The sequence below is a fragment of the Wickerhamomyces ciferrii genome, contig 00020 (genome assembly GCF_000313485.1).
Source record: "Wickerhamomyces ciferrii WGS project CAIF00000000 data, strain NRRL Y-1031 F-60-10, contig 00020, whole genome shotgun sequence".
NCBI lineage: Eukaryota > Fungi > Ascomycota > Saccharomycetes > Phaffomycetales > Wickerhamomycetaceae > Hansenula > Hansenula ciferrii.
This window is the reverse complement of record NW_011887720.1, coordinates 163,730-176,663: the sequence shown is the minus strand read 5'-3', so window position 1 is coordinate 176,663 and position 12,934 is coordinate 163,730. Positions and strand designations below refer to the sequence as shown.

Sequence of the window (12,934 nt, the reverse complement as noted above, 5' to 3'; positions counted from 1 at the left end):
TGGTTTTTGTTATCATTGGACAATTTTTTATGCTTTTTTTATCGTTTCTTTATATTATTAGTTTTTTTATATCGTTATAACTAGATCACTTTTTTTGTTACTCTTTTTGTTCCCTTTTTTATGTGATATTTTTAGTGTACTTCAATTGGTTACACTATATTTTTTGTCTAATATCTGTTTATATAAATACATATAATATTTGATATTTTATAAATCCATGGTGGTTTATCTGTAGTCTATAGTGGTATAATGCTCCAATAAAACATAGGTTGATAGTCGATGAGTTAGCCCTATAATTTTGTATCAGATTGCTCCACAGACCCATGGGAATAAGCGGTGCAGGAAATCAGTCGGACATATTCATTATATTCGAGAATGCACAAATACCCAATTTTTACAAAAGAAGAAAGGATATACACTCTCAAAAGTCTTGGCTCTTGAGAAATATTTAGTCATCGTGTTTATAACATTAGTAAAAAGTACTTGGAAGTTGGAACAATTTCAATTTTCGAAGCCATTCGACAATTTTAGTGTGGTAAATTGTATTGGCCATGCAATGAGCAATTTAATTTAAAAGACACAATCACACCTGATAAGCTTAATTTAGAACATAGATCATCACATGTGCTCTTTGAAACTCTGGTACAAAGATATTTAGTTTAAAATGTCCACTTAATTCTATACAAAGTATAGCCCTTCTATTGTGCATCGGAAATAAAGTGCCATACATCGGTCCGATATCCTAGTTGAATATTTTGGATATTAATTCATCATACATATTATAATCAATCGCTTTAAACATGCTTACAAGGAATACCTGGTAACTGCATGGCCTATAAATCCGTGATATAGTCATTTGTAAATGGATATGGCTGGATTACTGGAACCATTGAAATATCCTGGACTTACAATGCATCCTACACTAAGGTTTTTAGGATTTTGGATAACGTACATTAGCGTTTGTGAATATAATTGGCTCCATGGAAGAGGTATATTCCATGAATTTAAACGATTTTTTGGTAGATTTACATTGTCCTCAATTGCTAGTGAGCAAAAATTATCAAATGAATATTCTTTTATCAAGCAAAAAAAGTACACCCAGCTCTGATCTTTTAGATAATATTTATACTCAAAGAATTCGTCAGAAAGCTAGTATTAGTCTTCAAATCCTTTATTTAAGGAATCACACTAAAACAACATGTCAGCCTTAGACAAAGATCCAATGAAGAATGACTCTTTCAATGTTATAGTTGAGTCAGAATCTCCCTATGAAAAATATCATCAAAATAAAGATGAATTTAAAGATGATGAATCTCAATTATTTGAAGATTCAGGTTCTTCATTCAAAGTTGCAGAGGCTATTGATATTACAAACTCAGATGTTGATGCTATTGTTCCAACTGAAGATTATGAAGGTGATGCAAACACTATAAGAATGTGGATATTAGCAATAGTTTTAGGTACAGTAATCACTGGTGTTGATTCATTTTTCCAAATGAGATTCCCAACTATTCATATTGGTGCTATTGTGTCATTAGTTATTGCTTACCCCATTGGTCAAGCTTGGTATTACGTTATACCTAATTGGAAAATACCATTGCCATTTGGTTATAAAATCCAATTGAATCCTGGTCCTTTTAATCAAAAAGAACATGCTTGTATCTTTTTATTTGTTAATTATGTCTCTTCAGCTGGTTTGGTGAATAACAGTGTTGTTGAACAGTTTAAATTCTTCAAGATTAATATTGGTATTGATAGAATGTTATTATTCCAATTATCAAGTTTCCTTTATGCCTATTGCTTAACTGGTTTAACTTTATCCATCCTTGTGAAACCAAAAGATGTTGTTTGGCCAGGTGTTTTATCAACTTGTGCCTTATTTAAAGCTTTCCATAATAAAACAAATGAACCTGCTGGTAATTGGACCATATCAAGATTTAGATTTTTCAGTTATGTTTTTTGTGGCTCATTTATTTGGTATTGGTTCCCAGATTTAATCTTACCATTTTTATCAACTTTAGGTGCATGGATTACTTGGATTAAACCTGATAGTGCAACATTATCTCAAGTATTTGGTGTTAATACTGGATTAGGTTTATTCCCGTTAACTTTAGACTGGACTCAAATTACATCATTAAATAATCCATTGAGTACCCCATTTTGGTCTGTACTTTCAGTTTTCATTTCATTTGTATTTTGGATTTGGATTGTTATGCCAGCTTTATATTATCAAAATAAATGGCAAACTGCACATTTCCCAATAATGACTTCATCAATTTTCAATACTAATGGTACATCATATTTACCTGCAAAAGTTGTTGATAAAGATTATAGATTAGATTTAGAAAAATTTAAAAAATATTCACCAGTAATGTTACCTATAGCATTTTTGATGAATTTAGCTCTTGGTTTAGCTGCTTTTTCTTCAATGATGGTGACATTTTTCGTTAAATTCAAATCAGATGTGATACAACCTTTAAAGAACCCGGAAGAAGATTCACATACAAGAGCTTTATCAAAATATAAAACATTCCATTGGGGGTTCTATGTATTTTGGGGAATTGTTGGTTTAGGTTTAGGTTTTGCATTTTTTGAAGGTTTCCATCATGAAACTCAATTAAGAGCTGATGGTTTTATTGTTTCAGTTATTATGAGTACATGTATTTTCATCCCATTAGCTTTAATTGAATCAAGATCAAATTTTGAAGTTTCTTTAGCTCCATTTTTTGAAATTATTGCAGCATTTTGGTTCTCTGGTAAACCAATTGCATTAATGTATTTTTATATGATGGGATTTGGTACAATGCAACATGCTATGCATGCTTCAATGGGTGCTAAAGTTGGACATTATATGAAAGTTCCACCGAAAACAGTTATGACACTTTTATTATTTGGCTCTATTTGGGGTGCTTTAGTTTCACCAGCTGTTACAGGTTATATTTTGAATCATTTTGAAAACATTTGTACCACTAATGCTAAAAATCATATGATTTGTAGAAAATCTAAAACTCAATTCAATAATCTTGTTGTTTGGGGTTTATTTGGTAAACATATATTTGCTAAAGATGGTAGATATTCATGGGTATTATGGTTTTTCCTTGTTGGTGCTCTTTTTGCTATAGTCATGTGTGCATTACAATGGAAATATCCAAAGAGTTCATTACTATCAAAATTGAATCCTACTTTATTCTTTGGTGGTGCAGGTACAATTCCAACAGTTACAGGTTTTAATTATTCAACATGGTTCTTTGTTGGATTTATTTTGAATTTTTGGATTCATAGAAAGAAACATGCATGGTGGAAGAAGTATAATTTAGTTTTAGCAGTTGGTTTAGACTGTGGTGTTGCTATTGCTGCAATTTTAATTTATTTCTGTGTTGTTTATACTGGAGGTTCTGAAAATTATAAATGGTGGGGGACTACTGTTGCCAAAGCTGGTTGTGATGCCAAAGGATGTCCTCATTTGCCCAAGGGATCTATTGTAGCACCAGAAGGATGGTAATCTGACTCTAATAAATGGAGGTTTCAATGATATATAATATAAATTCATGATTTTTGTATGATAAATTTCGGAATTTTGGGTGTAGATTTGAAGTCCTGACTCCTCGGTATAAACGTTATAAATCCGGGGTAATAGAAAATTGTTTGGAGAAGTCAAATATAAAGGAGGAAATTTCCACTTTTCATGATCTTCTTTCCTTCTAATTTACTAAGAAACAATCAGTGCAATCATGGGTGAGACTGTGGTGGACACTGAGCAAGATGTGGGTCCAATAAGGTGCGTTTGATCGGTATCAGCTTTAGTTTTTTTGAGAAGTTTATGGTTTACTAACAATTGCTTGAAAACAGGAGCCATTTCGACACAAAGAATCTTGAAAAGTTCTTTTCTAGTCCAAATTTACCTAAACAAACTAAATTGGGTCCTCAAATTGAATGGTCGCCATTGATTCCACCATTAAGCATCAAACAGTTTAAATTTGGACAATCAAATCCAACTTATTTGATCACTGATTCAAAAGGTACCAAAGCTGTTCTACGGAAAAAGCCAACTTCAAATAAGAATTTGATTTCGAAGACAGCACATGCTATTGAAAGAGAATTTCACATGCTTGCCTCGATCAAGAGCATCAATGTCAAGAATTCAGAAAGGCCACAAGTTCCAATTGCCAGTGTTTTCTTACTTTGTGAAGATGAATCTCATATTGATGCTGTTTTTTATGTGATGCAATTCGTTAAAGGAAGAATATTCCATGATCCTTCATTATCAGCTATTAAATCACAAAGTGAAAGAAAAAAAATTTGGGATTCAGTTTTGGATACAGCTTCAGCCATTCATTCAATCCCATCGGATGAATTATTTGATCAATTACCTTCAAATTATTTTAGAAAGCCCAATAAGGAAAGTAAAGTAACTTATTTCCAAAGACAAGCAAGATCTTTAAGTAAGATTCAATCCTTACAAGCCAAAGATGTTGATCCAATTCCATTTTTTGAAGAAATCACTAAATGGTTATTGAGAACTGCACCAAAAGATCCAAAAGTCCCCACATTAATTCATGGAGATTTCAAAATTGATAATTTTGTATTTCATCCAACAAAACCAGAAATTATCGCTGTACTAGATTGGGAACTTTGTACGAATGGACATCCATTATTTGATTTGGCCAATGTATTACAACCTTTCTGTATGTCACCAGAATTGAATAGACATTTTTCAAAATTTGATATCAATCAAGATCCAGCTTTGGTTCAACAAGTCTTAAAGACATATATATCCAAAGCACATCCGGAATGGGATCCAATCAAGTTATGGAATGTTGGTGTTGTGTTTGGACTTTATCGAGTTGCTGTGATTTGTCAAGGAATTGCACAAAGAGTTGTTCGAGGTGTTGCGAGTAGTGCAGAAGCTAAACAGACTGCTGCACTGTATCCACACGTTGGGAAGTTGGCTTTTGAACTGACCAAATCTCCTTCAAAACTATGAGATATTCAAACATATTTTATTATTCATTATTATTTATTATTATTCATCATTATTGTACAGCACTTGTAGTTTAAGTGATTTCAATCAAAAATTTGTAATTGTTGATAATGAGGTTATGTACCCGCGAATGTGTTTTTTATTGATAGTATTAAACTTAAATTTCTTGTCAAATAACTAATTTCTTGGTGGAAAAGAAGCCTCAGTTTTGTAAGACAAAAACAGTTGGTTTCTTGATGTACTGATACAATTTTATGAGTATCCATGAGTAGTTGTTTGTCTCTTGGTGAACTGTTCAAAGTTGGGGTTGGCTTTAGATAGCACATTGTTATCCCCTAAAAATTCAAGACGCGTCTTTGTAGGTTATTCAAGGGTCCAGGTGTCAGAAATCTGTCAAAGATATTGTATCTCCTGTTATAATTGGTTATGATGATTATCGTTGTGGCGATATTTCATCGGTTGGTTGTCTTTTTGTGAAGTATGGCTGAATGCTGAACAACTGTTTGGATCAGCTTTAATCAGATGTGATCTTATACAGATTGCAGGTGCTAGAAGTGCTGAAATGGCGCAATATCAATTTAATCTTGGATTGTTTCAATAATCATGAGGTATAAAAGAACGGATGATTTACCTTGAAAATTCATCATGATTTGTCTGATGTATATCACCTATTATCATTATCATGTCTTTCCCTAATATAGAGAAGGAAAATGTTGTGAATGATGTTCATTCTGTCTCATCAGATGATACTAAAAAGGATAACAGATTGAAAGTTGGTGATATTGTACTTCATGATGATGATGTACCATATATCGATCTAACAATTGAAATGACCGATGAGGAAATTGCTAAAAGGAAAACTTGGTGGTATAAATTAAGTTTATTCTTATGGGATTCTGTTGATAAACATCCTTCAGAAAGATCTTTCCTATTTAAATTGGATTTTTTCTTACTATCCTCATCAATGTTGGGTTATTTTATCAAGAATTTGAACCAAAATAACGTGGGGACTGCTTATGTCAACGGTATGAAAGAATATTATCATATGAATGGTAATCAATATAATTATATGTCAACTTTATGGACCGTGGGGTATATCATTGGTCAAATTCCTTCGAATTTAATCTTACATAGAATCTCTGCCAGATACTATTTAGCAGGTCTAGAATTATCATGGGCAATTTTAACTGTGTTTCTGATCATTCCAAAATCATTGAATGGGATATATGCAATTAGATTTTTCATTGGATTGTTAGAATCTGGTTATTTCCCTGGTTTGGAATATTTATTAGGCTCTTGGTATTCAAGAAAAGAATTAACTAAAAGATCTACATTCTTTGCATGTGCTGGTACAGCTGCTGGGTTGATTAGTGGTCCTTTACAACAAAGTATTTTGAGTTCTAAATGGGCACAAAAGGGTCTTGAACCTTTTCAATGGATGTTTGTTATCGATGCTGTGATTTCCGCTCCAATTGCATTCTATACCCTATTCACAGATCCAAATACCCCTTCAACAACAACAGCTTTTTATTTCACTGATACCGATAAAAAGATTGCCTTGGAAAGAAGAAGAAGAATTGGTGCTCAGTTAAATACAAGAGAAAAATACTCTTGGAAGAAAATTAAATCATTTTTCAACACATGGCATATTTGGATCTTACCTTTATTATTCTTAGCTTTCAATAATTCTTATACACCAATAGGTCAACAAGCGTTCCAATTATGGATGAAAAATGATTTGAAATTATCATCTTATGATTATAATACTTATCCAACAGCTATATCAGGTGGTGGTATCGGTCTTGCAGTCTTTGTTGCTTATGTAAATGATTATTTCCGTGGTCGTTTAAATCCAGTATTTTTGTTATTAATGTTTGGTATTGTCGCATTTTCATGTGCTTGTTTATCAGTATGGAATATCCCAACTGGATTACATTGGTTCACTTACTTCGGTATTGGTATCCCATTAAGTGTTGGTCAGCCTATGATTTTTTCTTGGGTTAATAGAATGCTTGCTCATGATGACATGAAAAGAAATTTTGTTGTTGTTTGTACAAATACACTTGCTTATGTTACAGGTGCTTGGGTTCCTATCTTAACCTTTAATCAAACTCAACAGCCAAAATTCTTTATTGGGTTCACTTATACTGCTTGTTTATCATCCTTTGGTTTGATTTTAACGGTGATAACATTCTATCTGAGTGTGAGAGATGACAGAAGACAAATAAAGGAGTTTAAAGAAAAAAACGAAGACGTTCCTGTTTATGGCTAGTCGAGTTTTTTTATTAATTTTAAAGGAGTCTCTACAAAAAAGAACTTAAATATAAATCTTAATATACATTAATCTAAAATAATACAATACCTAACCTAATTGTCACTTTCAATATAACCACCTTGTTCACATAATTTGTAAAACAAACTCTCTTTATCCTCCAAAAGTCTTTGTGGTGAATCGAATTCTTTAACTTGGCCTTTATCCAAAACAACAATTTTATCACTGTCCAACACCGTATCAATTCTATGAGCAATTGTTAAAATAGTACGATCATTGAAAGCTTCTCTAATGGTCTTTTGAACAATTTGATCTGTTTCAACATCAACAGATGCAGTGGCTTCATCTAGTACTAAGACTTTTGATGGATTTAACAAAGCCCTGGCTAAACATAGTAATTGTCTTTGACCAACTGAAAAATTAGATCCACCTTCTGAGACTTTAGCTTCTAATCCACGTTCTCCATCTTCCTTATCTTTATCTAAACCTTGAATAAATGACTTCAAGTGTGACAATTCAAGAACTTTCCATAACTCTTCATCTGTTTGTTCGCCTAATGGGTCCAAATTCTGTCTCACTGTACCTTCAAAAGCTTGTGAATCCTGTGGAATAATTGCTAAGTTACCTCTCAAATCTTTTAAACCTATTTCTGAGGTATTGACGCTATCGATCAAAATCTTACCAGAAGCTGGTTCGATCAATCTAAATAACGCTAATGATAATGTACTTTTACCAGCACCTGTTCTACCGACAATACCAATCTTCTCTCTTGGTTTAATATCAAGTGTGACATCATTCAAGACAAGATCCAAATTTTCCCTATATCTAGTAGAATAATGATCAAAATTAACAGCACCCTCCTGTGGCCAATGGGTAGGAGGTCTCGAATCTGTAATTTCTTCGGCTTCAGGTTTCAAATCACAGTAATCTAGGACTCTTTCAACAGAAACGATTTGAGTTTCTGCTTCAACTGTCATTCTAACGATAAAGCTTAATGAAGTAGTAATTTGTAAAGCATAACTAATCACTAGACCTGCCATACCTGGTGTCAAATTGTGAAGAATAGCTAAGGATGCGGTAGCAAAAATTATAACAGAACCAATGAATTGAAGTCTAACAGCCAACCATCTGTTGATGGATCTAAAAACGTATAAACTTCTCAAGTTTATAGCTAGATTGTTAAGATGAATAAATTGAAATCTTGGTTCTTGTTGATAAGCTCTTATAGTTTCATAACCAGTTAAAGATTCTTGTAAATGGGCAAAAATTGGACTTCTAGAGACATTGACAATTCTTTTCAAATCTCTTGATGTACCAATATAGTATCTTTGATAATAAACATAAAGAACAGATAAAACAGCAACAATCAGTATGAATGATGGCATGGTTGCTCCAATCAAAGCCAAAGTAAAGAGAACACGAATACTATTATTGAATAGCATTGAGAAAACTCTTGGTAAACCTTCATCAACTCTATTTATATCAGTTGAAAATCTATTGATAACTCTACCAATTGGAGTTGTTTCAAAAAATGACATTGGTGATCTAACAACGGCTCTTGCCATTCTGTTATGTAATATACGTGAACCTCTAAGAGCACTAAAGACCCATAAAACAATAGTTCTTGCCAGAGTGAAGACACCTGAACCTATACCGAAAAATGCATAAATACCAACATATTTGAAAACATCTTTATTTGCTTTATTCTTTTCATTGTTTTCAGACCAGTTCTTCAATGAGTAGTTACCTAAAATGGAGAATAAAGCACCTAGAATCAAAAAGAGGATAAACCCAGAAACACCAAAAAGTCCACATGCTTTGGCATATTCTTTGTAAACTCTGAAAGCAACTTTCCCTTCAGCAGATTTTTCTTCTTGTTGAGCAGTTCTTTTACTCTTTTCATTTCTTTTGACTTTAGTAAAACTAGCAACACTGGCTCTTCTAAGTGTGGTGATACTTCCTCTTCTTTCTGCTTCAATTTTGGCTTCTTCAGCTTCAGCTTCAGCTGCAGAGAGTTCAAAATTTGCACCAAATTCATTCAACAAGGTGGATAATTGAGATTCTGTACCCATAACATCTTTGAAAGATCCTGATTCAACAATTTTACCATTAGTCAATAGAATAATATTAGCTGCGTAATTCAAAACAGGTATAGAATTGGTGGCCAAAATGATAGTCTTGGTAGCCAATAAACCATTAATGACTTTTGTAATAATATTTCTACCGACATGTGCATCAACAGCTGATAAAACATCATCCAACAAATAAACATCCGCTCTAGCATAAACCGCTCTGGCCAAACTCAATCTAGCCTTTTGACCTCCTGACAATGAAATACCTTTTTCACCAACTTGTGTTTCATCTCCATCTGGTAAAACTTCCAAATCTGGCAATAACTGACAAGCATCAATAGTTTTTTGATAAAAAGATTCATCAAATTTATGACCGAATAAAATATTATCTTTGACAGATGCATTCATAATCCATGGTACTTGAGCACAGTAAGCAATATCACCGTGGACTTTAAGTGATGGTGGTTTCCCATCAATACCAGAAACTGGTAATTGACCTAACAAGGATTGTAAAAATGTGGATTTACCAGCACCAACTCTACCAACAATACAAGTTAATTCAGCTTTCTTAGCTTCAAAAGAATCCAAAGTTAACGCAACTTTTGATTCAGCAACAGTGGATTCTTCATCATAATTTTCTTCCTTAGGTTTTGGTTCTTCCCAGTAGAAAGTTGCATTTGTAACTTTCACAGCAACATCACCTTGACGATCAACTTTGTCAAAATGTTCAATTAAGTCATCACTCAGCTCGTGACACAGTAAAAAGCTTCTTAATCTATCAAAAGCAACAGAGACTTCGATTATAGCAGTAATGATTTGAGGAATTAAATAAATTGGTTCAGATAATAAATTGAATAAAGCCAAAGATGGGAAAACAATATCTGGAGATAATGGTTTGTCCTCAATCAATGCAAACATGGTGAAAGATGAGCAACTAACAAAAAATGGGACACAATTCCATGAAAAAGTCATGAATGCTTGGAAGATACTAATTTTTTTCAGATTTCCTAATTCCAAAACATTTCTCACATAATCTAATTTTTCTAAAATGGCCTCTTCAATAGCATACAATTTGATACTTTTGATACTTGTCAATAATTCTGAAGTGACACGAGTCCTATCATCTTTATATTTCATTTGTGTCTTGTGTAATTTCTTTAACCTCTTTGAAACTGAAGTATTGATTGGAATCATAATTGCCATTGTAATAATACCTGCTATAGTGGAAACACCCAAAATTTGATATAAAGAAGCCAAAACTAAGACTAATTTTACAGGAGTACCAACAATCATTTGGAAATATGATGAAAGATCTTGAATTCTACTGACATCAACAGACATATGGTTGATAATATCACCTGTTGTGCGATTTTTCTTTGATTCTGGTGACAACTTTAAAGCTTTATGATAAATCAAAGTCATTAACGAAGATTTTGTACCTAAATCAACTTCATAGATTGAAATGAAAAACTTGTTTGTTAATGCAGTTTCTGTGATTGATGAAGCAAACAACCCAAAGGCAACCAAAAATCCATAGATATAAGGTTTTTCTTCATCGAAAAATTTGATTAAAATTCTTAACAATTGTGGTTCAGCAAGTGATAAGACATCATTGACACATTCATATGAAATAGCAGCAAGAACTTGCAATCCAGAGACTTTCATCAATGCCAAAAGCAAAGAATCACTCTTTTGTGATTCCCAAACTTCTTTCAATCTTTCATATCTATACTTTGGATCTAATTGCGCAGGAGGGTTTGGTAAATCAGCGTCAGTGATTGTTTCATTTCTATAACCTTTAGCAATCAACGGATTCATCCAGTAGAAGGTCATCCTTGATAAAATATTTGCTTGTACAACATCTGTATCCATATATGCCTTTAAAACTTCGTGGACTGGCTTGTAAAATAATGCAGATGATAAAAATAAGTGAATAGAATTTGCTAATCCAATATATAAGACAACATAATCACCAGAGATCTTAAATTCTGAAAATTTTGATTGAATTGCAGCGATTAACAATGATAATCCTTGAAACGCCCAGTAAAATATTAATGAACCTGTCGATATTGGACTCTTGAATAATTCAATGTATGTCAACGGCAAAGCTATCAAAAAAATTAGGATGGAGTTTGAGGTATATATCAGCTGCTTTGATTGCGCAAAGAGAATACCTTGAGCGGTAACACCAATAATTCTGAGTAAACCAACTGCTCCAATCTTGTTATACCTTATTTTCCCGTAACTTTCCTTTCTTATTAAACTCCATAGTTGAAAGAGCCCAAAAGGAAGTAAAATTATACCTGTGAACAATATAAAAAGCTCCAAGTAACATGGATTGACAGCGTTTTCGTTGGGTATGAGGAACGAGTTCCCATACTTGCACTGGCCATCTATCACTGACATGATGAAGTCCGTTATTTGTTTATCTTGTGACGAAAAGACGAGGCTGACATATATTTTTATAGAATGCAAAAAGGCTTTATTTTATTTTTTTCAAATGCTAAAATGTGTGGCAAAACCATCGCTAGTATTACGGGTTTAATATTTAAACTTTGTTATATAATCGGAGCTTTGCCTATCGATCCGCCTATCTGGCAGGAAAATATTGAGAATATAGGAAAAGTTATTTTAATAAACATCAATTGCATTTTCATATTAGGAAAAATAAGACACGACTCACCAGTGTACCATTTTTTTAACTTTTAACGTTTAACATACATGATCATCGATGCATATCAAATGAACCATTAAGTATGAAATATGCGACAATCAGAGATCTGGATTCTGTACCCTTTGATCGTAAATATATAATCAATGATTACGCTCGAGTACTACTTAGTATCTGCAATTAGTGATCATTGGAGAATGGATTTGATGAATGAGTAGTATCTGAAAACACGGTCTTTTAAGTTCTATTATGCAGTTGGCTTGATTAAGTTACTTCGATTAATGTGAAGTACTAACTATACAGCAATTCCATCAATATTTCCAAAGCAAACACCTATATATAAAAGGATTAGATGAAAATATCTTAATTTTTAGCTTAAATAACTGATAATCCGATGTAGTTGCATAGATCTTGGTCTAAAACAGTACTAAATTATTGAGATTTGATCGATTATTTTCAATCGCCGGATATTACAGGGTCTTTTTCGGTGATCAATATTTTTAATTCTTTAATTCTTGAGTTAAACACTGATAAGAAAGCGTCTTTCAATACATCGTAGTATTAAAAATATATATTTTCCTCCAAATATTTATAATTAATATTAATTTTGGTGTATATTAAAGAAAATTAATATATTAATAAATTTTCATAACGTTAATTTCAAACATTTATTTTAAAAGTAAATATAATTTTTTTGTGATTAATTTTTTTTAATTTAAATTTTTTTGAAAAATTCAAACTTCGAAAACTCAAGCAGAAACCATCTATTGGGGTAATTAAGGGTTCTAGAACAAACAATAAGCTATAATTGCAAAAGAGTTTAAGGAAAAAATATATAAAAACGCAAATTTAATGCTTGATTACATAAGCAAAATTGATGATGAGGCTTTTCAAAAATGTAATCTGTCACAACACAAGGTTGTATAGTGTAGTGGTTA

General features: G+C 32.4%; 3 protein-coding genes across 3 annotated transcripts; 2 read left to right on the top strand and 1 right to left on the bottom strand.

Moving 5' to 3' along the window:
- Positions 1-1,198: 1,198 nt before the first annotated feature.
- On the top strand, positions 1,199-4,984 carry BN7_1007 (Oligopeptide transporter; the record flags this gene model as incomplete). Its single annotated transcript, XM_011278415.1, has 2 exons — positions 1,199-3,498; positions 3,850-4,984. 2 exons carry the CDS (start codon positions 1,199-1,201, stop codon positions 4,982-4,984), a joined length of 3,435 nt encoding a protein of 1,144 aa, XP_011276717.1.
- Positions 4,985-5,663: 679 nt separating this feature from the next.
- On the top strand, positions 5,664-7,253 carry BN7_1006 (Vitamin H transporter; the record flags this gene model as incomplete). The annotated part of the gene is made up of 1 exon (XM_011278414.1): positions 5,664-7,253. The coding sequence occupies one exon, from the start codon at positions 5,664-5,666 to the stop codon at positions 7,251-7,253; it is 1,590 nt and encodes a 529-aa protein (XP_011276716.1).
- Positions 7,254-7,348: 95 nt separating this feature from the next.
- On the bottom strand, positions 7,349-11,731 carry BPT1 (ATP-binding cassette bilirubin transporter BPT1; the record flags this gene model as incomplete). Its single annotated transcript, XM_011278413.1, has 1 exon — positions 7,349-11,731. The coding sequence occupies one exon, from the start codon at positions 11,729-11,731 to the stop codon at positions 7,349-7,351; it is 4,383 nt and encodes a 1,460-aa protein (XP_011276715.1).
- Positions 11,732-12,934: the final 1,203 nt, after the last annotated feature.